Below are 27,317 nucleotides of genomic sequence, written 5' to 3' on the forward strand. Positions count from 1 at the left end.
GAGTGAATTATATTTCTTGGTTTCTTTAAATGCTTTCTAATTTGCCGAAAAGTGGACTTTTCAAGTAGCATGTTGTGGTAACTCTGGAAACCAGGTTCTCTTCAGGAATTGATTTTGTTGCTTGTTGAGGTCTTCAGTTGTCTGTTTGTATAGTGACTTTTCTAAACTGTTTTTGTAAAGCCTTCCTTGTGCTTATTACTAACCTGTTACCTTGGCACTCAGCCTGTGACATCTCAGAGGTTTTTTGTTTTTTGTGTGTCTGTCTGTGTCTGTGTGTCTCTGTGTGTGTGTGTGTTTTAAGTGTTTATGCCTCTCTAGGTGTTCCAGTAGATGCCACCAAAGAAGCTGCTGTTTCCTGGGGATGCTAAATAAAGCCAGGCATCCTAGCTGACCCTCAAGGAACGTTATACTACCCAAACCACACAACTCTAGAATTTTAGAGTACAGGATCTTTACTGTCCACCATGAAACCAGCCAGCCACTTGAGGAATGCAGGCTGCTGTCCCTTACATTGCAGCAAGATTAAGAAAAGATGCATGGTCATTGGTTTACCCAAGCAGCTCTTTTACCAAAAGTTAGTAGCCTCTGTCCATTAAGCATTTCTCTCAATTTCTATAAATGTCTGAGTAAGCTCCAGAGTTCTGAAGTAGTGCAGATAGTGTTTTTCCAGCTTAATGTTTGTTTTAGTGGACAGACCAACCCCAGAAGATGCCATGTTTTGGACATCCTTTGCCATTTTTACTGCTGTTTTTAATTTTATATATATATATATATTTGAGAGAGAGAGAGAGAGAGAGAGCATGAGCAGGGAGAGTGAGAGATGGAGAAGCAGGCTCACTAAGCAGGGAGCCCAATGTGAGGCTCTATCCCAGGACCCTGAGATCATAACCTGAGCTGAAAGCAGATGCTTAACTGACTGAGCCACTTAGGTGCCCCATTTTTACTGCTATTTAAAAGTAAATCACAGATTTCATTTGGCATTTCATCCTTAAATACCTTCACTTGAATTTCCCAAAATAAGAACAATCACCCGGATAATCCCATTCATTATCATGGGTAACTAAAATAGCTATTATTTCTAATATTCTAAGACAAGTGGGATTTCACGTTTGCCTTCTTGTACTCAAAATGCCCTTTCTGGCTATTTTGTTCAAACCAGAATGCACTCAAGGATTGACCACATTTAGTTACTATGTTTCTTTCTCTTTTTTTTTAAGATTGTTTATTTATTTGACAGATCACAAGTAGGCAGGCAGAGAGAAAGGGAGAAGCAGGCTCCCCACTGAGCAGAGAGCCTACTATGGAGCTCGATCTCAGAACCCTGAGATCATGACCTGAGCCAAAGACAGATGCGTAACCTACTGAGCCACCCAGATACCCCAGTCATTGTGTTTCTTAAGTCTTTCTTGATATAGAAGAGTTCCTTCTCCTATCCCTGTTTCTATTATTTGGACTTGGTGGAAAAAACAGGTCAGTTGGAGTGATAAAATACTTTGCATTCTGGGTTTCTGTGGTGTTTCTTTATATGCTCTTTAAGTTATTCCTCTCAACTAAAAGTTTAGGTGATTAATATTCCATAGAAGATGCTATATTCTTCATATTGCATCACATCAGGAAGCACAGAATGTCAGTAAAGATTTGCTAGTAGGATAGTATTGAGGTTGATTGGCCAAATTATATATTATAAAGTTATTTATCTCTCATGTAGTGCATCATAATTGATCTTTAAAGATATTTCTGCTGGGTTTAGAGGTCTGGCGAGGCAATTACTTTTGTATTTAACACTTGGAAAGATGTCTTTCTACTGTCTTCTGATTTCCATTGTTGCTGATGAGAATTAGGTGATTAGTCTTACTTTCATCCTGTTTGATGATAATCCATTTTTTTTCTTTGCTTTTAAGATTTTTTCTCTCGGTGGGATTTATCGCATCTACAAAATTCTTAGCTGTATTTGTTCGAAGTCCTTTCTGAGATGAGTAAATACTTGTTTTATATTCTATATGTATATGTCTATTTCTGGAGTCCATTCTGTTCCATTGTTTGTATTTCTGTTCTTAGATAAATACCATCCTGTCTTGATTACTGTAGCTCTATAGTAAGTCCTGAAATCAGATCACATAAGTCCTCCAAATTTGTTACTTTTCGAATTGTTTTTGCTATTCTCGGTCCTTCTGCATGTTCATATAAATTTTAGCATCAGTTTGTCAGTTTCTACAAAAAGCCTGCTAGGATTTTAATTGGGATTGCACTGAATCTTTAGCTCAGTTTGGAGAGAAGGAGCATCCTACCCATATTGAATGTTCCAATCTAGGGACAAGTTTAATGTCTCTTTTAAGGGTGATCATTAATTTTTGTTTCTTAGTTTTCATTATACAAGTCTTCATATAGTTTGTTAAAAGTATATCTAAGTATTTCATGTGTTGTTTTGTTTTGTTTTGTTTTTATGTGTGTATGCTTTACAATTTTTTACATAGATGATTATGTTTCCTGTAACTTAAAACAATTTTACTTCTCCCTTCCAACCTGTTTATCCTCTATTTCTTTGTCTTGATTTATTTTGTACTAACTAAAACAGCTTGGAATAGAAATTGTGAGTGGAAGTCATTTGCTTTCTTCTGAGTCACACAGTAAAGCATTTACTGTTTCATCATTAAATATGTTTAAGAGTTTCATACATTACTTTTGTCAGGTTGAGGAAGTTTCCTTCTGTTTCTAGTGTGCTTAAAGTTTTTATGTTATATGGATGCTCAATTTTTCAAGGATAATCATTTAACTTTTTCTCCTTTATTTTGTTAATATAATGAATTAGTTTAATTAATTTGAATGCTCAACCAGCCTTGTATTTCTGTAATAAACTTAACCCCATGGTGTGTTATCCTTTTTATATATTTCTGAACTTGGTATTCTGATATTCTGTTAATGATTTTTGTTCATCTTTGTTCATGAGACATACTGATCTCTACTTTTCTGTCCTAGTATTGACTGCAACTGATTTTAGTATCAGGGCATTAGAGGCCTTATAAAATGAGATGAGAAGTGTGTTCTTTCTCTGTTTTCTAAGAGTTGTGTAGAGTTGATATTCTCTTCATTAAATGTTTGTTGAATTTACCAGTGGATCCTTCTAGAGATAGGCTTTTTTCTGTGGAAAGTTTTTAAGTACAAAATCAGTTTCTTTGATACAGGGCAATTCCATTTTTCTGTATTTTTAAGATTTTAGATAATTGTGTCTTTCAGAAAATTAATACATTTAATCAAGTTGATCACAATAATCCTGTACTACTTTTTTAAGGTCCACACTATCTGTACAGTGACCTCTATTTTTCTTATTATTTTTTTGATCAGTCTAGCTAGAATATTAATTTTAACAACCCTCTCTCCCTCCCGACCTGACTTCAGTTTCATTGCCTTGTTTTCCTTTATTCCCATTTTCTTTTCTTCTCCCCCCACCCCAGTAGTTTCTACTCATTATTTGCTTCATTCTACTTTCTTTGGGATTAATTCGCAATTCTTTTTCTAAATTCTTGACATGGAAGCTTCCTAGATCATTGATTTTTTTTTTTTTAAATGCCTTTCTTCATTAACATGATAATCAGTTGTTTAGTTTCCACAGATTTGGGGATTTTCCAGTTCTGTTTCTAATTTCCAAGTTTATCTCATTGTGGTCATGGAATGGATTGTGTGTATATTTAGTTCTTTTAATTTATTCATATTTGTTTTGTTGCCCAGCATATGGTATATCTTGGTAAATATTCCAATCACACTTGAAGGATATATATTCTGCTAATGTTGGGTATTCTTTAAACATCAATTATATCAAGTTATTTGATTCTTTTGTTCAGGTCTTTTATATCTTTCTAAGTCTGTGTCTTACTGATTTCTCAGAGGAAAGTTGAAACCTCTATCATGTGGATTTGTCTGTTTTTCTTTTCAGCTGTATCAGTTTTTACATTGTGTTATGAACCTCTGTTAATTAAATGCCTGTGCATTTAGGATTTATACTGTCTTTGTAAGGAATTGACCTGTGTATTATTACACATTGTCCCCAGATTATATCTGTTAATGGTTCTTGTTCTGTTGTGTACTCTGATATTATTATAAAGTCCTCCAGATTTTATAGGCTTATTGTTGAATGTGTATCTGTTTCTGTCCTCTGATTTTTTTTTTAAAATTATGTATGTATTTAATTGGGTTTCTTGTAGGTAGTATTTAATAAGGACTTTTGTTATATACATGTGTATGTAGGCTTAAGTAGGAAGCCATCGGTGGTATTGATAGCACCATGGACAGAGCATTATTTTGTACTGTATAGATCCTCTACTTTTTTTTTTTTTTTTTTATAGATTTTTATTTAGGGGCACCTGGGTGGCTTAGTGGGTTGGGCCTCTGCCTTCGGCTCAGGTCATGATCCCAGGGTCCTGGGATTGAGCTCCGCATCGGGCTCTCTGCTCAGCGGGGAGCCTGCTTCTTCCCTTCCTCTCTCTCTGCCTGCCTCTCTGCCTACTTGTGATCTGTGTCTGTCAAATAAATAAATAAAATCTTAAAAAAAAAAGTTTAAAAAAATAGATTTTTATTTATTCGTCAGGGAGAGAGAGAGAGCACAAGCGGGCAAAGTGGCAAGAAGAGGCAGAGAGAGAAGCACGCTCCTCACTGAGTAAGGAGCCGGATATGGGACTCGATCTCAGGACCCTGGCATCATGACCTGAGCCGAAGGCAGCGGCTTAACTGACTGAGCCACCCAGGCGTCCCTAATCCTCTACTTTTTAGAACTCCAGTGGATGTTGAACTATAGATTCCTGATTGGTGGTGATCCATTGCATGGTCCTAGCATTCAACTCACTTTTGTCTCTGATCCACAGTGTTTAATAAGAGACTTTAAATCCACATATGTCTCTTTTGTGGAGATGAGTAGTCAGAGTTGCCAATCATTCTTGGTACTTAATGTCAAAACAGAAACTCTGCATTATGCTTAGGTTTAGAAACTAAAACTTCACAAAAAGGAGATAGCAGATAATACTCATATCTCAGAACCCAAAAGCTGTAAACATTTAATTTGTAGAAAAAAGAATAAGACCATTAGGTTCATTTTAATTCTACGTGCTTTTATAAGTGTATAATTCTACGTGCTTTTATAAGTGTATAATTTCATAAGTGTATAATCCTGTGACTCCTGTTTTATAACCTTATCCATGTTTCATGATTTCATTTAGCAAACATAGAAATTTACATTTAGACAGATAATGAACATATAACTCCAATAGTCCTTTTCCTTTAAAATGCAGAAAAATATAATACTGAAGTATCATTTCAATAAATAGATGATTTCCTTGTTTAGCTTCTTCCCAGGACATTCTCCATATTCTTACTTTTAGTATCAGTTAAGAGAAGCAATTTATAGCATTTATGAGATCCATTTGTTTTACTCTTTCTTTTAATTATAAAGTTGACTTCCTGCTTGTCTTTTGGATTTCAACTTTTCCCATTCCAAAAATGGGAGTTGAATTGTTTTCACATTATTCCCAGTCTTCCCAGAATAGTGTGTCAAAGGAATCACTTCCTTCATATAGGTGTCAGCTGTTTACTGTATGATATGCAATGTCTGGTTTTTCTTATTCTCATAAATCGTGAGCTTAAAATGAAGTTTGGGTAGAGACACAAATTTAAGATACACTTGACATTTAGTCCCCATTGTTACTTTTATTCATGTATTTGTTTTCCTGTTGTTACTTTTAGGTAGAGGTGCATTTATGGCTCTGAAATCATATATAGCATTAGTAGAGCATAGTTTGAGGGAATCAGACAAATTAGGTCATACTGATCCTTTCAGAAGGTATCCCTTAGTACCTGATTTTAGTTGGAAGGTACAAAGTTTGTAATGCACAGGTTTATCAGCCTGACATCAGTAGGCCCTTTTAATACATTTATTCATATAATCCTTATTACAGTCCTGCCTCATATTTGTTCTAATGAGTGTGAAGCATTTAGCACAGTAACTGGAACACAGCAGACTCTCAATATGGTCACCATTATCATTTACTGTTGTTTTACAGAAGAGGAAATAGAAGCTCAAAAGGATTTAAGGGTTATAGAGCAATCAATAAAAGGAACAACCTTGTTCTATATTGTTTTAAACTCCATATTCTCTCTCTTTTTATTTAAATGAGTTCCTTGTAGAATGTGTACAAGATGTGTCATTAGGCAGGATTCAAATCCCACATTTGCCACTTAGTAGTTTTATGACCCTGGGCAAGTGATGGTGGCCAGTTTTCTGATCTGTAAGATGGAGATAATATTTATTGATTTGCTAGAACTGGTTTGCTCTGAGGATTACTAGACATCTAGTAACTAGTCTAGAGTTAGAAGAGAGCTCTGACAAAAGCCAGCAGGTCTTTCACTGGGCCTCTGGTCTCATTTGCACCCATTCATCTCCCCTTGCTTTTAGGCCTTGGAAAACAGTTTAGTTCAGGAACAATGGATGGTTTGAAGTCAGTACTGGAGAGGAGCTGCTGCTGCTTTCCTCTTTCCTCTAGCCACTCTCCAACTTGTGTGCTAATCATTCCCTTGGCTTTTCTTTATAGTTAATTATCTATGTATGCTTTCCTATTTAATATTTTATTTGGATTGTATTTGGATTTTTGAACTTAAATGGTCAATATTCTTCTAGCACTCCCTTTCTTCACTCAACATAATATTTTTTGGGACTCAGTCATGTCGATATCTGTAGGTTAAGTGGATTGATTTCATTGCTGTAAAGTATTGTATTATTCAAATATATCACAGTATTTTGTTTCTACTGTTGATGGACATTTGGATTGTTTCCAGTTGTGAGCTTTTATAAGAAATGCTGTGATGAACATTCTTGAACATACCTTCTCATGCTGAAGTATAAGAGTTTCTCAGTGTTGGAATTGTGAATCATATGGTATGTGTATTATTAAAGGAGTTTATCACTTACCAAATACTTACTGAGCACTATGCCAGGGATTAATTCATGGACTAATATCCTATCTATCAAAATGACATGATCTTTTAACCCGTGGTTTTCTAAACGTATTTCTAACGTGTAGCAGTACAGAGCCTGCACTTGGGTCAGTCAGCCAAGGGTTCAAATCATAATTCCAATACTGTGTGACCTTGATCAGATTACCTGGAGTTTCTGATCTGTTTCCTCATCTTTATGAGGATAATGCAGTGCATATAGGGAGAACACTGAAGAAATGTTAGTTCATTTTAGGGTGTTTTGTTCTGTTTTTTTTTACTTTATATTTTGAAATAAATAAAAATAGATTGATGGGAATTTACAGAGAGATCTAAGATACCCAGTTTTTCCCAATGATTACATCTTCTGTATCTAGTACAAATCAAAACAAGAAAATTAGCACTGATAAAATAGTGCCTATAGTTCTTTGCCATTTTATCACATGTGTAGATTCATATATCCATCATCACAATCAAGACACTAGCGTTCTTGTTTTATTCCTTCATTACCAAAGCTCTCTTTGTAGTCATATCTACCCTTTCCTTTCCCCATACTCCATCCCTAAATTCAGGCAAAGCACTAATTATTTTCCATCTCTACAATCTTATTTTGAGAATGTTATGTAAATGGAATCATTCATAAGTGGCCTTTTGAAATTAGCTTTTTTACTCAGAATGATAATCTTCATGTGTTTTGCCCATTTTCTAATGGATGTCTGTTGTTTTCATTGTTGAGGTTTGAGGGTTCTTTATATATGGTGAATCATTTCTCAGATCTGTGCTCTTCTAGTTCCTTTCCTTTTCCACATAAATATTGGAATAACATTGTCTATACTTAAAAAGTGTATACTTACTTGCTTAGGATTTTGATAGGAATATACTGGTCTGTAGGTCAGTTTGGAGAGAATTGACATCTTTACTGCAGTGAATCTTCCAATCCATGAACACAGTATATCTCTCATCAGCATTTTGTACTTTGAGTGCTAAGATGCTTTTACACATCTGTCAAAAATGAATTGGCCCTACTTGTGTGGATCTATTTCAGTTGTCCTGTTTTATTCATCTTTGTCTATCTCTTGATCAGTAACAGACATTCTTGATTATAGGAGCTATGTAATATCTTGAAATTAGATAGAATAGTTCCTCTTTCTTGTTTTCAGTATTGACTTAGCTACTATTATACATTTGCTTTTCTATATAAATTTAAAAATCTTGTCTATATCTACAAAAAAATGTTGCTGGGATATTAGGAATTGTGTAAAAACCACAGCTCACATTAAGGAGAATTGGCATCTTTACTACACTAATTACCCCTATCCATGAATGCTGTGTGTCTCTCCATTTATTTAGATGATTTTTGTTTGTTCTCATCAGCATTTTATAGTTTTCGGCATATAAGTTCAATACATGTTTTGCCAGGTTTCACCGAAGTGTTTCAGTTTGTTCAGAGCCAATTTCCAAATGGCTTTTCAAATTCTTTCATCCTGGGTAAATCATGGTAGTTTGTATTTTTGAGTAATTTGTTTTACTTACATTGTTAAATTTCTGTGACTAGTGTTAGTATTCCTCTATTATCCTTTTGATACCTGCATCATCTGTAGTGCTATTCCCTTTTTTTATTCTTTGGTAAATTGTGTCTTCTCCTTTGCCATCTTCAGTCTTGCTAAAGGTGTGTTAACTTTATTGGCCTTTTCAAATAACCAGCTTTTTGTTTGATTGACTTTAGTTATCAATTCCATTAGTCTCTGCTCTTATATTTATTATTTTCTGTCTTCTGTAAGATTGAAATTGAATAGTCCATGTTTCTTATGCTGCCTCCCTTAACATCTGGAAGAGGAGGGCCTCCTCCTTACTACTGGTGGATGGGGTTGAAGTCTCTTGTTACATTTTGATACCTCTCTTGGTAATGGGGGGGGGCATGGGTGTCTGTTCAACACTTCCCATTGTTCTTCATTGACCTATGTAAGGAGTGGGGACAGAAGTTACTGGTAGGCAGTAGTAAAAGTTCTGAGTATCCACTAGTCTTTTTCTAACGCCAACCCAGCACAGAGGTAGAGGAGTACCGCATTACTGTCCTGGAGGGGCAAAATTCAGGCTTTCCCCATGATCTCCACTAATACTGCAGGGGGCCAAATTAGCGCCCAGTAAGGATGAAAGCCACAGCTCCCTACCAGTCTTCTCTGACAGATACAGCAGTGTGTGGTTGGGGGTACTTGGTTTCTACTTGGCCAGGGTGGAAGTCTAGGCTTCCCACTGGACCTTTGCTGGTGGGAAAAAGAGCACAATTTTATCTGTTGTGTTTGGCTGGAGTAGAGCAGTTATTGTCTAAAAGTTTTGTCTTGGTGAGCTGCCCATTTCCTGGTCCTTTGGATAAAGAGAGCAGGTTTCTGTGGGATTTTTTTGTTTGTTTATACCTGTTGATGTACATAGGATGGTGATTTCATGACTGCCTACTTTGGAATATATGAGGCTAAAAGAAAATCCAGTGAACTCATTACTGTGTGGCCCCTCGGGTCCTGAGGACTCTAGCTAGTCTGCTGCCTTCCCTCTCTCTTTCAGTCTTCTTATGATTGTTTTGTATAGAACACCTAGAGGTTTTAGCTGTATTATTCTAGAGGAATAAGGAAAAATATGTTTATTCAATCTTACTCTTTCGTGAAATGCTTTGTCACATACTTTGCAGATTGTTGTTATTAATTCATTGTTAGTAGCACATATTAGGTATATCTTTCCCAGGTTGGGCATTGTCTTGTCACTTTCTTCATGGTAATCTTTTGACTAGCTGTAGTTCTGATCGTAAATGAAATCAAATTCATTAATCTTGCCCTTAATCTCTTGGTTTCTGTTTCTTTAGAAATTTATTCCCGCTCTAAGGTTACACAGATGTTCTCTTATATTTCTTTGGAAAGTTACAATGTTCTTAATCTTTTGAAAGAACTGTTGTTTTTAATTGGGTAACGATCTAATTCATCCCCCTCCCACGTTGGAGAACTATAGCACCCTGAAAAGTTCATCCCTTTTCGCATTGATCCCTAGTGCCACATCTATCCTGTATAAAATGTACTTAAATATGAGCCTATTTCTGGTATTGTGTATGTGTATTCTGTTCTACTTTTTTTATCCTTACATAAATTTTACACCATTTTAATTACCATAGCTTTAGAATAAGTCCTTCACTTGGTAGGCATATCCCCCAGCTTGTTGAAATTCCTGTTAGGATAATTAAAATTGCATTGAATCTGTAGATGCATTTGGGGAGAATTGGTATCTTTTACCATCGTGAACATGGTTTTTCTTTACTTAGATATATTTTAATATTTCTAAATACAACTTTTTCTCCACAGTGACCTTATATATTTAAAACAATTATTTCCGAGTACTTGGTATATTTTTGTTATTGTTGTAAAATGGGTTCTTTAATTTAAAAAATTTGTTTTTTGCTTGTATATACAAATGAAATTGACCTTTGGATTACTTTATATTCATTCTTATGCATTTCATTTTACAAAAAAATGTACCTGGGCACTTTATCACAGTCTCCTTGGTAGAAATTATAGCATCGAGTGAATATTAGATTTTTAAAATTTTAATCAATTTAGATTTTAATTCATTAATTAGTTTTTACTTACTGTTTTACCAAGCACTATGAAAGATTATTCTCCCCACCCCAAGACACATATTTGCCCTTGTTAAAGGAAACACAATAGTGTTTCTTAATCTCACATGGAGATTTTAGGCAAAACAAGTAGGTTTGTACTCCCCTTTCAGAAATCCTAATTCTGTAGGTCCAAAGAAAACTGGAAGTCCCTTTTTAAAAACTCCACACAAGATTTTGAAAACCACTGCCAAGGGGAGTTGCTAACTGATAAAAGAGCAGCCCATGGGGTTATTAGAGAGGCAACTCATTTAAAATAATGAACTTTTATTCATTATTAAATAAACTAGGTGTGGGATATATCTGTATGTGTACATACATGCATACATATAATCCACGTATATATATAAACTGGATTGCTTGGTGTTAGGTAATAATAGAAAGGACTTTGAAAAAAGTGGGCATTGTAAAAAAAACCCAGTTACAGTTTGAATGAGATGTGCTTGTTTGGTGTTTAGCGTATTTGTATTAAAACTTGGGATGAGAGCTCATGGATATAGAGAACAAATTGGTGGTTGCCTGAGGTGTAAAGGGTCATGGGGGGTGAAAGAATGAAGAGGGTCAAAAGGTACAGATTTCCAGTTATAAAATGAGTAAATCATTGGGTTGTAATGCACAGCCTGGTCACTGTACTTTATGCTGTATTGCATATTTGAAAGTAACTAGAAGAGTGGATCTTGAAAATTCTTACCACAAGAAGAAAACTTTTGTAACTGTGCATGGTGACAGATGTTAACGAAACTTAGTGTGGTGGTCATGTTGCAGTTATATACAATCAATCAAATCATTATGCTACGCAAACCAAAAAAACTTAGAACGCAATTTTGTTTTCCCCAGTTGGAGTCATTCGATGTCCAGTTTGCAGCCAAGAATGTGCAGAGAGACACATCATAGATAATTTTTTTGTGAAGGACACTACTGAGGTTCCCAGCAGTACAGTAGAAAAGTCTAATCAGGTAAGTGTACTAATTAAGTCTTAAACATTTTGCTTCCTCTTAATGAGGTGGCCTGGATTGTTGAAGGACTCTAAAATAAAAGGTGTCTGACATTGACCATTATGTCTGTCAAATTATGTAATATTTTAAAAGGGAATAGAGTAATGAATAATTCATCTTAATGAATAAAACAGTGCCAATTCAGAAGCCTTGTGTGTACCCCCACCTTCCCTATCCCTTCAGAGAGAAAACTATTATTCTATATTTGACAATATCTTTTTTTTGTAACTTTACTGTGTATTGACAGTTAGATTTTTTTTATTTCAAGCCCCACCTTTTTCATTTTTTTCTGTTTTAATGATGAACTCTATAATGATACATATGAAAAATTCCATGTCTGTGATCAGTATGGTTTCTACATTTTAAGAATGTCTTCTTTTCTGCGTGGTATTTCTTTGAAAGGCTCATTTGGTAATATTGTCCAGGGTGTTGGATTTAGAGGCTCAATGGTGCCCACCCTGCCCCGGCATTTCCATAACCCACATGTAGAACATTTCTATTGCCCTTTAAATCTAAATGTCCAGTCACTGGTGGGTGAATTATAGTACTCTGGTGGAGGTGAGCTATGATTTAATTCTGTAGTGTAAACTAAAGTGTAGTGTATTAGTGTACTTTTGAATCATGATTCATTGATGATTTTTCTAGGCATTTCCTTAAAGTTGGAACATAGTATCTGTGAAGGAACAGAATCTGACAATGGAAAAAAATGTTTATTAACCTAACATGTAAAAATCAAAAAGGTAATGTTTAGGACACTTCAGGAATCACATAGCTAAGTTTCTGTACTTTTCATTTTCAACTTTTTGTTTCATGAGGGAAATGAGGGATTTAGGGTTCCCTTAAAATGAATATAGCCATTACTAACTAAAATATCCCTTTTGGGGGGCACCTTGGTAGCTCAGCTGGTTAGGCAGCCATCTCTTTCTTATGACTTGGGTCATGATCTCAGGGTTGTATGATTGAGGCCAGTCTGGGCAGGGAGGCTGCTTGGGATTCTCTCTCTTTCCCTCTCCATCTGCCCTTACCCCCTTCCATTATGCACACATGGGTTTGCTTGCTCTCTCCCTCAAAAAAAAAAAAAATTTTTTTTAAATACTGCTTTTGTTTCAAAAATATCCATAGTTCATCAGAGGTCAAAACAGGGTTTGGTGCAGGGAATAAACTTTCTAGTTGTGAAACTGGTTTTAAAGCATGAAAATGTAATTATTTATGTGAGCTACAGTGTCAAGTACTTAATACCTCTGAAAGTTCCCCTGTGAATACCAGTGATTTTTTTTTGTCTTCTAGAGTGTCAGGTCACTTTGCTTCATATGTGATTATATTTATACTAGATATACTTTGTTAGTCATATCACTCACTCATTATGCTTCATCAGATGAACTCTAGCAGTGCATCTGAATGCTCAATCCAGAAAATTCAAAAGCAAAGCAACATAAATCATTAACAGGATGGAGTTAAAATCCTATATGAATTGATGGTGATAAGAGATGAGTATTGAAGGGATTCTAAGCTAAAGGACAAATTTAAGAGGCTGCTTTATGCCTCTGCATAATCAGTTTTGGTAAGTTTACTCAGTTTTTTCCACAAAACAATAGGAAGAAGTTATAAATTAAACTAGAGATAGTCCAAATTGACATCTTCATTTTAGGTAAGTGAGGATAGTAAGGTTGTTAAACATGGTTCAGGAATAGGGTACTTGGAGGTATATTTGGGAATGAAGACAAGAGAGGTGATAATGGGGGATGAAGGAAGCACTAGGCAAGAGGTAATGAGAGGGGCGCCTGGGTAGCTCAGTGGGTTAAGCCTCTGCCTTCTTCTCGGGTCATGATCTCAAGGTCTTAGGATCGAGCCCCGGCTCTCTGTTCGGCAGAGAGCCTGTTTCCCTCTCTCTCTCTGCCTGCCTACTCTCTGCCTAACTCTCTCTCTCTCTGTCAGATAAATAGATAAAATCTTTAAAAAAAAAAAAAAAGAGAGAGAGAGACACGTACTGAGAGTTGAGTTGAACTAGCCTGGTAGCAATAAGGAGAGGGGAGGGTTTGATATACGTGCTTGGGTGTGGAGGTGAGAGGGACCTCACTAACAGGATGTTGGTGCTTTTCACAGAGAGAAAGGAGGTAGCAAAGTAGATAGAGAATTGGTTTTGAATATGATTGAGTTTACCTATAAGATTAAAGTAATGTCACCTATATTCAAACTGGAACTCAGGATAGTTTATAGCTGAAGATAAAGTTTTAAAAACTTCTCATTACAGATAAGTTTAAGCATTACAAGAGAAGGGATGGTTTCACATAATGGACTCCCATATACGTTACCTCGCTTAATAGTCGTAAACTCGTTTTATGTTTAACCTGACACTCCCTTCCCCCCGACAGACACACACTATATTAAGTTGAAGTTATTCCCAGGCATTATATCATCTAATCCATAAATCTTTCAGTACTTCTATAGGAAAATATTTTTTAATAAACATAACCACCGTATTTTCATATGTAAAAGAAATTCACAGTAATTCCTTAATATCATCAAACATCCAGTGATAATGCTCTAATTATGGTTTCTTTTTTTAAAACAGTGGTTTGTTTTTGTAAGGATCCAGTAAGGCCTACACAGTGCATTTGGTTGATTTGTCTCAACCCTGTCTTTTTTTTTTTTTTTCTTTTTAAAAGATTTTTTTTATTTATTAATTTGACAGACAGAGATCACAAGTAGGCAGAGAGGCAGGCAGCGAGAGAGAGAGAGGGGGAAGCAGGCTCCCCGCTGAGCAGAGAGCCCGATGCGGGGCTAGATCCAAGGACCCTGGGATCATGACCTGAGCCGAAGGCAGAGGCTTAACCCACTGAGCCACCCAGGTGCCCCTCAACCCTGTCTTTTAATTAATCTCAAATTATCCCTTTACTTCACTGGCTTTCTTTTTCCTCCCTTTTCAACATAATTGATAGATAAACTGGGTGTTAATCCTATACAGTTAGCCTTATTCTGCCTTTTGCAGGATATCTTCGTAAAGTCATTTAACATACTTCTCTGTCTCCTGTATTTTGTGTACATTGGCAGTAAAAATGTAGAGGCTGGTTTAGTTTCAGGTTCCATTGCGCGAGAGAATACTTTGATCCATATGTCTGTGTGGAGGCATAGGAGTTTGGTTGTCTTTCTTTTTTCTGATGTCAGTGGCCATTAATGGCCATTGCCATGCTCCCATATTACATTACAGCCTTGGAAAATTATGACAGTCTCATTCTGTCATGCCCCTATATTTCTTAACTGGAAGAGAAACAGAAGGCTTCCTTCATTATTCTTTGTTATAAAGGAAAGGTAGGTTAAACACTTGATTCTTTTCCTTTAGTTGCTAATTTTTAGAGTAGTAACTTAGTTTCTTAGCATTCTTCCAAGGTTGACTAATGAGTGGTGTGTGTGTCATGAATTCATGGATTTTTTTTTTTTTTTTGGCAGAGAGGCAGGCAGAGAGAGAGGAGGAAGCAGGCTCCCTGCCGAGCAGAGAGCCTGATGCGGGGCTCGAGCCCTGAGATCATATCCTGAGCTAAAGGCAGAGGCTTAACCCACTGAGCCACCGAGGCGCCCCAAATTCATGGATTTTTAACATAAAATGTGTTATAGTAATTGTTGTTATTGATGCTCCACTTGTGCCATCTTGGCAACAGGAGCCTCACATTGATTCCCGAGTCATTCTGATACAATCGCAATCATCACTGCTGTTCCCCTGCTTTCTGTTTTGACGTATTGTTAGATGCTTTGGTTCCTTTTGGTCGGATATGATATCTGGAGACTGCAGTATACGTGTGGGGATACTTATCACCATTGGGCTGGTCATTTTTCTAGGCCTTGCAGGAGAATGATTTAGCAAACACTTTTTATTGATAAAAGAGAGTGACTATACTTACTGTGTTGAACACTGCGTGATATATAGAATTTTCAAATCCTAAAATTATACACCTGAAACTAATATAACACTATGTTAATTACACTCGAATAAAAAAGAATAAACAAGTCCATCTGTCTTGATCTTGAATTTAGGCCACATAGTATCTCTTGGGGCTCAGGCAAGATTCCTCTCTAAGGCATCTTTTTATTAAGAAGCTCATCAGCCAGGTGTCTGGGTGGCTCAGTTGGTTAAGCAACTGCCTTCAGCTCAGGTCATGATCCCAGAGTCTTGGGATCGAGTCCTATATTGGGCTACCCCTATTCTGCGGGGACCCTGCATTTCCCTCTCCCTCTGCCTGCCACTCCCTCTGCTTGAGCACGCTCTCTCTGTCTTTCTCTCTCTTTGTGTCAAATAAGTAAAATCTTTAAAAAAAAAAAAAAAGAAGCAGCTCATCAACCTCAAACACGTGGAATTATTATTATAATAGAATCTCTGGAATCTTTATTAAGTGTCAGGGAAAAGGATAAACAGAATACAAGGTGATAGAAAACTATTAACCTTAGTAAGGAAACTAGTGTTTTTAAGAAGGCTAGGATTTTAGAAAAGTAATGGGTGCAGATTTTTAACAGAAAAGCAACCTAGTTTAGTATTAATGGTCAAAATGTATTTACCAAGTGAACAAATTTCTGGAGCAAAAAATGTAAGAAATGATCCCAAAAGCTCAGGCAGCAAATGGCTATTCTCTACACCAAAAAACCCTGAAACTGCATCCCCCTAGTGCCAGAACCACCAGATGATAGCGTAAAAATTCAGTGTATAGATATTTGTTCTATATGATACCAAATGTCTGTCATGTTTTGTTCCTGTTATATTTCCACCAAACAGATAATAATTTGACCTGGTATGCTACAGAGTATGTGAGAAATTAGGGTTGTAGCCATGCCTTCTGGGCCATCCCATAAGATGACCAGGATCATCTCCAGTGCAGCAAGTCTTTGAGGCTCTATCTTGACCCTGCTGAGGATCACAGAAGGCTCCCCTTTTCCCTTCCCTTCCCTTCCCTGACTGTCATTTGAACAGCACCGAAGAAGACTGATAACCCGCTCAGTTATCAGGAGAGTTGTGGATCTGCTGAAAATTCAAATTCAGCAGAGGGGATCAAATCTGTGATTACTAAATATGGATGTGTTCCCACCCCTAAGCAAACTGAAAGCCTGACTGGATGCTCATGAGAAGTTACTGAGGGAGGATATAACATCTATTTCTAAGATTCCAGTAGCTAGAAGACCTTAAGAAGAGAAATAGATTTCATTTGGCTCAATAGTGCACTCTTCAAAGTTAAAATATGCTTCTGTATGAGGTAATGGGTGCCTAATTGTTGATAATATACAAGCAGCAACTGTCTAGGAAGGAAAAAGCAAATACACCACAAGTATATATTGATATTTATAAGTCCAATTTAGATTTGTAGATCTTACTTTTTTAATTTGATGTTTATCTCACTTGTCTGACATTGGAAATCTTAGTTCTCAATTACATTGACATAATTATTTATTTTCTTCAAATATATATAATTACGTTATAGGGTATATCATCAGTTTTGGTATAATCAGGAGCCCTCTTAATTCTTAAGAATTAACTAGATATAAACTTGTTCACTGAAAGGATAAGTAAAAAAATAAAGTATCATATGGCAACTATAAAGATGCAGCTCAGAGAACAAAGAGAAAAGGTTGAAATTAGGCAAAGTTAGAGGAAGGGTCTTGTGGAACATCAGCTCAAACATCTGAAGAGAGGCAGTGCTGTTTGTCCCATATTGGTGTCTGAGTGTTTGGCCTTGGGATCGCAGACCTCAGAGGAGCAGGAGTAGGCCTGTGGTGTCATTATCTCCAAAGCTGATTCCATGAGGATTGGAAAAACTGCAAAGTAGAGCTAAGTGCTGCTCCCAGGGTGAAGTAGCATTGATTGGCATGATGTTCACAGAAAATGCAAGCAGATAGCAAGACAACTAAGATGAACTACCTTCTTCCCTCTGGCATTGCAGTCTCCCTCCAGCACCATCTGTTGTTAGAATCTAATGTTGAACCAGATCATAAAGCATAAATACGGTTTGCAGAGTAAGAGTAAGGAAGAATAGAGTTGGGACTGAAAGTAGAAATTATAGTGCTGTTTCTGTCAAAAATAGAAAGCAAGGAAGACAGCAATCACTGCATGTATGCACTGGAGATAGTCAATCAAATCATAATTTTTTCCAAGTTTTTATTTAAATTCCAGTTAGTTAATATGCACTGTAATATTTCGAAGTTACTTGAAATAAATAATTCTTTGAAGTTAAGCCACCCACTTGATAGGCAGATTCATTTGCTTCATTTGCTTTTGGTTTTTAGGGATTTAACTTTTTAAATTTAAATTTGTAGGACTACATATAAAACATTCCTATAGTTCTAAAGTAAAATCCATAAAACACAGTGTGTTGAGAGAACCCGAACTTCTATCACTGTTTAATCTACCCATATACCTTATTTCTTCTCTACCCTATAGGTAACCATTTATTTTCCTTTATTCTTTCATTTAAAATATTTTATGTATAATTTTAAGTAATTTTATATTATTTAAGAAATATTAGCAAATGTTATTTCACCCATCTCCATCTTTCTTAGAAGAGCAGTAGCATGATATGCTTGTCCACTTTTCCTTTTTCATTTTACCTCATATACTATAGGTACTTTATTCTTTCTTGTAGCATAGTGTGGAGATTAAATTTTAGGTGATATCCTTAAAGACAAGATGGTTGAAGCTAAGGGAATATGGACGAGACAATCCCCAGATCTAACAAAAATGTACAGAATTGGAGGAGGAAGGTGGGGGGTGGGTTCCAGAGGGCAATCAGGGAGATAAGAGGATCTGGAGGTATCAAGGAATCTGAAGTAGGAAGTAGGAGTCAATAATGTTAGAAACGTTCTCTGATAAGAGCTGAGAAAAGGCAGTGTTTGAATTAATGAAAATGTTATCTAGGTATTTGGAATTTGGCTACCATAAAGGGCTAACTGAGGGGGATTTTTTTTTTTCCGCCAGCTACCGAAGATAACATGAGGACTGCTTACATGTAACTTTAATATCTTTTCTCAGAGAAGAGTGCCACCCTCTGCACAGTTACACAAACTGGCAACAGAGGAGCTGTCCCTCCTTCACCTCCCATGTCCAGGGAGGGCATCCTCTGAACCAGTTTTACCATCAGTCTTCCTCATTCATTCCCACTTCCACCTAAACCACTGGAAAAAACCTCTTGTCTCTGCAGAAAGTACTTGCCCCTTTTATAATCTGTTCTCTATATTACAGTGACAGTGATTGTTAAAACTGCAAGTCTGGCCATGTCACTTACTAAAAAGCTTTTAGAAGACTTCTTCAGTCAAGGACCCAGATGGCCATGTGATCATGCTTGATCCGGCCCTCTGCCTGCCTTGTCCCTAGCTGCTTCTCTTGCCAGTCTCCCCTTGATCTCTACACTGCAGTCATACTTTCTGTCAGTTCTTTGAACCTGCTGTACTTTCTTGCCAGAGGCTTTTGTACATGGTGTTCTCTCTGCCTAGAAGTCTTTTCATCAGGAATTGATGACTCAACTTTCGTATCTTAGTATTAATATGATCTCCTTAGAGAAAGCCTTGCCTGGGTAATCTCTGCTTTCTCCAACACTCCAGCCCCATTAAAATGAGATCATTTTCCCCTATCATGTGCTTTTATAGCTTCTCATACCTTTCCTTTATAGCACTTCTCAGTTTGTAATTACATATTGGTGTAATTCTTCCACTAATGTTTGTGTGCCTCACATTTCATCTCAGCACGACTCAACAAAATCTGTTACTAACCGCACTTTAAAGATGAGCATTCTAAGTAACCCGCCCAAGACTACCTAGCTAGTAAGTGTGGAATGGGGATATGAACCCACACTCCCCATCTGTGAGACTCATGGTATCATAAGAGCAGGAACCACGTTTGCTTTTCCACATTGTTAATCCTCAGCACTTAGCATTGTGCCTGGAGTATTTGATCTATTGAGTGAAGGACAATACCATATTTCCATTTCATATGCTTATAATTTAAACATGTCAGTTTAAATTTATACACACTGTTAAGATAACTGTGAGAGAGCAAGTATGATTTGTCTATCATTTTTATATGACTAATTGTTTGAACACCTTTTCCTTTTTCTTAAAACTTAATGTGACTTGTTTCTCTTACTAGGTGTGTACAAGCTGTGAGGACAATGCAGAAGCTAATGGGTTTTGTGTAGAATGTGTTGAGTGGCTCTGCAAGACCTGCATCAGAGCTCATCAGAGAGTGAAGTTCACGAAAGACCACACTGTGAGACAGAAGGAGGAGGTATCTCCAGGTACTAAATTGGTTTTAATCTCTTTTTGTCTCTTTCCATCCCACTCTTCTTTTTCTTCCTGTACTTGACTTTGTTTTGATACAATTGTAAGCATTAAATACACTCTTGTTTTTAGTAAAGGAGGTCTATATTGTAACTGAACTTTGGAGACTTAAAAATGTTGTTAAATATGAATAGATAGAGAGTCTTTCTGCCTTATATTCATACTCCCAACCCCCTCTTCTGGAAATACTTGAATTTGGTGTAAATGTATAGCAAATGAAAAAAGAAATGCTTTTTAAACTTCACTTCTCTTACTCTTAAGGTGACAAGAGGTGGGCTTAATAAAAGTTTTATAACTCTTTCCCCTCTGATATTGTTGTGGTAAACCTGGTTCATGATATTTGATATGTAGATAACTAAAGAAGCTCTGCTTTTTATGTAATATACGGTTTTTGTTTTTATTGTATTGCTTATAATGTGAAGTTTACTAATGTATTCTTTTATTGTAGTAAAATATTGTAGTAAAATGCAAGCAACTTAAAAACTTGCCATTTAAACCATTTTTAAGTGTACCATTCATTAAGGTGCATTAATGGCATTCACAGTGCTATGCAGCCATCACCACTGTGTGTTTTCAAAGCTTTTTCATTATCACAGAAAGAAACAGTACCTAATAAGTAATAATGCTTATTCCCCTCTTTCCTCTGCCCCTGTGAACTTCTAATCTACCATGTGTCTTTATGACTTTGCTCATTTTTGCAAGTGGAATCATATGGCTTTGTCCTTTAGTGTCTGGCTTGTTTCACTTACCACAGTATTGTCAGGGTTTATTCATGTTGTAATATTTATCAGACTTCCATTTGTTTTTATGGCTTATTAATATATTTTTGTTTAAAAATTACTTTATTGGTTTTAATTCAGGTCAACCAGTGTTTGTATATCTATTCAATATTCCAGGAACTTTGCCAAGCATTGGAGATGTAAAGTGAATCAAACAGATACTTCTGCCCCACAGAAGCTATAAGTATGATGAAGGCTACAAACAAATTAGCAATCATAGTTTGGCCTCATAAGTTCTACGGGAGCAAATGAAAGAAGCACCAAACTCAGAGTTGGAGATTTAGGTTGGAGGCCAAATCTGGGGCTTGAAGGAGGAAAAGAAGTTCATCACAGGAAGGAGAAGGGTGGGGAAAACTGAAATACATGCCCAAATTTCCAGAAGGAGACAGTTGAATGTAGCTAGAGAGTAAGATTCAGGAGGAGGAGGAATAAGATGAGGCTAGGAGTCTAGTGACACAGGAAAAGGGGATATAATTTCTGAGGACACTAATGAGGAAAAGACAAAAAAGAAGATACCAGGTAGAGATTCAGATAAATTGAATAGATAGTGCTAGAAAGAATTCTTTTTTGTGAATTCAGTCATCTGTTGAAAAGTAAAGCAGAGGAAATAGGATGAAAAGGTCAGGAATGTGTGGGATACTTGAAATAACTCTGGTGAAAGAGAGCTCCAGCGTCAGAAACAGATTGTTTGGTAGCATCCAGGTTACATTTGATGTATAGGCCTTAAAACTTCTTCCATCCTGGGTGGACTGAGCACCTGGGTGGCTCAGTCAGTTCAGCATCTGCTGTTTGTTCAAGTTGTGATTCCCAGGGCCCTGGGATCAAGTCCCGCATCTGACTTCCTGCTTCGTGGGGAGCCTGCTTCTCCCTCTGCCTCTTTCTCTGTTTGACAGGAATAGGTAAATAAAAACTTTAAAAAAAATAAATAAAAAGAAAACTTTCTCCATTGGGCTTCAGCAGTGTGCATGTGGGTATAGAGAAGAATTTAACTTACTTAGGGTTTGGGTTTAGCTGCATACATACACCTTGCAGAAGTTCAGTAGAGTAAGAGGTACAAACAATGCTATTTACTAAAATGAAGGATCTTTTTTTTTAACTGTATAAAGGAAATGAAGTTGACAGTGTCAGTTGATAGAGTGAAAGAAATTATTAGGAACCTAGAGATCCTTGAGTTACAGTGAGAGTAGTTAAGAATTGGAAGGTTAGGAAGTAGAAGTTACTAGAGTGGATGTTTGAATTTTTGATTATAGAAATGGAATAGTTACAGACAATCAAAACTCTAGGGTGGGACCATGATGTGAGGAGCTAAAATGGAGTCTAGGTCTCTGGAGATGAGAAAGTCTGAGAGCCTTGTTTTTATGTGGTAATCTGTGTGGATTTCTGAATCATCCAGAGAGATGGTGACACTGAAGACTAGGAAGATGACTGAGTTAGGATCTAAATTCTTTGATAAGTCAACGAAGCCCTTAAAGGGGGCTTATGATGTTCTAATTCCCTAAACCAAAAGCTCTATAGTTACTGTTGAAGAGTAGACACAAACCCAGAATGTCCTAAGCCAACTAAAGATGTATGGTCACTCTATCTACCATGATGCCCAGATGACATGCACACCAAGGAGAGGGGTACAGGGGAGCTGTGAGGATATTCACATTACTGATACTGAGCCATTTTTGCATTGCTAGGATTAATTGCATTTGGTCTTGATGTGTTGTGCTTTTAATAATCTTTTACCATATTGCTAATTTTCTCTAATTATTTTCCTTCTTTCATAAGAGTTTTAAGCATTTTTGCCTGGATTTTGATGGGACTAGATAGTAGGTTATCCTCTTGTTTTTATCCACAGAAGCAGCTTTGAAATTTATCTGAATATCCTTTATATATTTTTAGTTCGTTATTTTTAATTCTCCCAGCTTACCCTAATTTTATTTTAAAGTTCTATTACTAACTTCTTTGACATAAATACTTGATATTTATTTTTATCTTTTGTAGAGTTGTGTTTAAAGCTTAATATAATCTGCCACTTAGATTTACTATTTTTTAAATATTCTGTGTGTAGGGGGGCACCTGTCTGGTTCAGTGGGTAGAGCATGCAGCTCTTGATCTCAGGATGGTGAGTTCAAGCCCCACATTGGGTGTGGAACCTACTTAATTAAAAAAAAAACAAAAACTAAGTATTCTGCATTTATGATTACCATGCTGTTGAAGATTTATGAATTTTTGCATTTGTTATTTTCCACTTTGGTAGGTTATAAATATAATGATATAGAAAGAAGGCCATGATGTATATTAAATGCAGAAAGCCAAGTTGCTTAACAGTGTGGTTATTATGAACCCAAGAATTCATTGAAAGGAAAAAGAAAATGTTCCCATTGCTTGGATATTTTTGTTTCCTGTTTGAACTTTGTAGTTTTATTATCAGAAAATGTGAGTCTGTGAACTCATTCTACGTGCCGACACACATGTAAGGTTTTGTAAATATTGATAGTACAACTGATCTTGAACAACATGAGACTTAGGGGTGCTGACCCCTGGGCAGTTGAAAATCCACATAAACCTTTGACTCCCCAAAACTTAACTACTACTAGTAGCCTACTATTGACTATAAACCTTACTGATAACAGTCAATTAATACATTTCTTTAAAAATTTTTACTGATTTGTTTGGGAGGGGGAGTGTGAGTACGCATACACATGCATGCGTGCACACGTGTGAAGACGCAGAGAGGCCAGCGGACTCTCCGCTCAGCGGGGAGCTTAACTCAGGTCTGCATCCCAGGACACTGAGATCGTGATCTGATTTGAAGTCAGATGCTTAATCAACTGAGCCATTCAGTTACCCCAAAACACATTTTATAAGAAGTGTGTGTGGGTGGGTGTGTGTGTGTGTGTATGTATTGCATACAGTGTTCTTACAAAGTAAGCTAGAGAAAAGAAAATGTTAAGAAAGCCATAAAGAAGAGAAAATACATTTACAGTAACCATACTGTGTTCGTCAAGAAGAATCCATGTATAAGTGTACCCATGCACTTAAAACCCGTGTTGTTCAAGGTCAACTGTATATGAAATGTCAGATAAATATAAAATTTATATTTTAAAAAAAAACATAAAATTTCACTATAAGAGAAAAAAAGTTAACACTTATAATTAGGAAGAAGCCTTTCTAGAAGCAGTTCTCTAAAACTAAAAGATTAGTTTTTCTATAAAATGTTTTAAGGATCTACTTGGAAAAATGCCATAAACCAAGTCAGATTGGAGAAAATATTTGTAAAATCTTTGGCAAGCAATATATCAAATGTGTCTACAAATTGGTAAGAGAGACAATTGGATAGAAAAGTTGTAGAGTTGTGGACAGACCATTTTTTTTTTTTTTAAGATTTTATTTACTTATTTGACAGAGACAGACACAGTGAGAGAGGGAACACAGCAGAGGGAGTGGGAGACGGAGAAGTAGGCTCCTCGCAAAGCAGGGAGCCCGATGCGGGGCTTGATCCCAGGACCCTGGGATCATGACCTGAGCTGAAGGCAGATGTTTAACAGCTGAGCCACCCAGGGGCCACATGAACAGACCATTCTTAAAAGAAATACAAATGATTAATGAATGTGAAAAGTTGTTCTATCTCAGTTATTAAAGAAATATGTCCAAAGATAGTGAATTTTTTTTTCCCTACGAGATTGGTGAAGATTAAAAATACTGACAAAACACTGTTAGTAAAGTAGGTAACAGCCACTCTACACTGGTAAGAGTATGAATTGGTATAATTTTTTGGAAGATAATGTACTTATGTTTGTATAAATCACTTTTTGACCCAACAGTTCTATTTGGAATTTATCTGTGTAAACATTCAGTGACTTATACATTTCATATGTTTATTTTAGCATTATCATACAAGATTGAAAAATGAGATATACTCAAATGTCCACAGCAGAGGTTGTATTCATTTGATGAAATACTATGCAGTTAAATAAGTTGATCTATTTACTCACTAAAAGGTTTCTAAGAGGAGTGCCTGGGTGGCTCATTCAGTGAAGCATCCGACTCTTGATTTGGGGGCTCAGGTCATGATCTCAGAGTCATGAGATTGAGCCCCATGTCTGGCTCCACACTCAGCGTGGAGTGGCCTTGAGATTCTCTCTTTCTCTCTGCCATTCCCCCTGCTCGTATATGTGAACCCTCACACCAGTGCTCTCTCTCAGACTGAAATAAAATAAGAAAGGTATTTAAGAATTAAGTGAATAGATCTTACAAGACACTGTGTGTAATAGCATTTTTTAAAATTTTGTGAAACAAAGTACCTACTAATGTATGTAGTTATATATGTAGAAAAACAACCAGAAGAAAACATACCAGGTTATTAACAGTGGTTATTGCTGGAATGTGGAATTATTTCTGAAATGTTTGGGTTTTACCTTTGATTTAGTGAAATAACTGATATTTACTGTTGAAGCAATCATTTATATTCTGATTTTTTAAAATTTAACATTATAACATAAGCGTTCCTCAGTTTTACTGTCACTCAGGGTAACCATTAAGAAGTTAGTTAAATGGCTGAGGTGGCTGGGTGTCTTAGTTAGTTAAGCATGGACTCTTGATTTCTGCTTGGGTTGTGGTCTCAGTGTTGTGAGACTCAGCCCCCTGTCCTCCATGTTGGGCATGGAGCCTGCTTGAGATTCTTTCTCTCCCTCTCTTCCCACCACCACTTGTGTGCTCTCTCTTGAGAAAGAAAGAAAATTAAAAAGAAGTTACATGGAGGACTATAGTACATAGTATAAACTGATTATTTATGTGTTAATGGGTACCCTCTGTAAGGATTTTTACAAAAGTGGGAAAATAACTTTTTCATCACAGTTTATACATTTTATTAGATTCTCTGAGTTCCATTTAAAACCATTTCCTCCCATATTTGGAGTAGAAAACATCCACTTGGTTCGCACTCACTAACCTGGGCTATTTTCTTAAAGACTTAAATTCCATTAAGCATATTTTTAACTACATACTTTGTTTTTCTCTTGAGTTAATTTGGATTTCTGGAAAGAAAAGCATATTTATTTTTTCCTTCTAAAATGCTGGGAATAATTAATATTTTATTCTTTCTTTTCTTAATTGAAGTATAGTTGACACAATGTTACATAAGTTTCAGGTGTACAACATAGTGATGTGACAAGTCTGTATAATATATTGTGCTCACCACAGGCGTAGCTGCCATCTGTCACCAGACAATGCTATTTTAATATACATAAAGACTAGTAGTAGTGATGGTGTCAGAAACTGTTTATGGCTCTTTTGTATTTTTTTTTTTTTAAGATTTTATTTATTTATTTATTTGACAGAGAGAGAGAGGGATCACAAGTAGGCAGAGAGGCAGGTAGAGAGAGAGACATTAGCAGGCTCCCCGCTGAGCACAGAGCCTGATGCGGGGCTTGATTCCAGGACCCTGAGATCATGACCTGGGCCGAAGGCAGAGGCTTAACCCACTGAGCCACCCAGGTGCCCTCTTTTATATCTTAATGGGTTCAAATTTAAATGAATAATCTAATAATTACATAGTATTCAATTACATTAATTTTCATCCCATTGTTTCTACAGAGGCAGTTGGAGTGACCAGTCAGCGACCAGTGTTTTGTCCTTTTCATAAGAAGGAGCAGCTGAAGCTTTACTGTGAAACATGTGATAAACTGACATGCCGGGACTGCCAGTTATTAGAGCATAAAGAGCATAGGTACTGGCATCTTTAATTATATACTTACATATGTAATTAACTTTATGAGGGATAGAGGACTGCTGGCACCCCAGCCAAGTGACAGCAGAGTTTTGTTTGGCCGGCCGTATGTTGGCTTGTTCCAGGATTTTTCAACTTGGGCACTATTAATAGTTGTTGTGGGGGCATTTCTGCTGCATTGTATGGTGTTTGGCTGCATCTTTGACCTGTATTCACTAGATCCCAGTAATATCCTCCCCGTGTAACAACCAAAATGTCTCCAGATGTTGCCAGATGCCTTACAGAACAAAATCACCCTGAGTTGAGAACCACTGGCCTACACGCTATATGAAAATAAATGGAATTTGTTGCCAAATTGTTGTTTGTAAAATGAGGAGATTTTACATTAAGAAAAAAAAATTTAGATCTTTGGGTTTTTGAGAAAATGGAACCTGTTATGGCTGTGGGCCCCTTGCATGTCAGCATTCAGATGGAATTCATTTTCATGTTCTGTAGAATGAGGCATGCCTTTCCCAATTCATCATAATTCCTACTGAAGCTTATTTTTAAATCTGACCTCCCATAGGCAATTGAGTTAGCAACCACTGATTTATTTAAAATAGTAGGATTCTGATTGATACAAATAAAATTGCTTAAAATGGTCTAGTCTCACAAACTGATGGTTATCAGAGGAGAGTGGGTGGAGGGATGGATTAAATAGGTGGTGGGGATTAAGGTGGGCACTTGTGATGAGCACTGGGTGTTGTATGTAAGTGTTGAATCACTAAATTGTACACCTGAAACTAATACTATTTTACTGTATAGTAACTAACTGGAATTTAAATAAAAACTGAAAAAAAAAAAGAAAAAAAATTCACCTAGAGTTCCAATAATGGCAGACTAGGCAA

At 36.5% G+C, this 27,317-nt stretch overlaps 1 protein-coding gene across 4 annotated transcripts in view; it reads left to right on the top strand.

Moving 5' to 3' along the window:
* The window catches only part of TRIM24 (tripartite motif containing 24), a 94,211-nt gene that overhangs the window by 25,434 nt on the left and 41,460 nt on the right, over positions 1 to 27,317 (top strand). For all 4 annotated transcript variants that reach the window (XM_047694715.1, XM_047694716.1, XM_047694717.1 and 1 more), the window contains exons 2-4: positions 11,468 to 11,586; positions 19,745 to 19,892; positions 26,298 to 26,430. In XM_047694715.1, the coding sequence (XP_047550671.1) occupies positions 11,468 to 11,586; positions 19,745 to 19,892; positions 26,298 to 26,430 (400 nt within the window). The remainder of the gene's footprint in view (positions 1 to 11,467; positions 11,587 to 19,744; positions 19,893 to 26,297; positions 26,431 to 27,317) is intronic.

The sequence above is a fragment of the Lutra lutra genome, chromosome 11, assembly GCF_902655055.1.
Source record: "Lutra lutra chromosome 11, mLutLut1.2, whole genome shotgun sequence".
Taxonomy (NCBI): domain Eukaryota; kingdom Metazoa; phylum Chordata; class Mammalia; order Carnivora; family Mustelidae; genus Lutra; species Lutra lutra.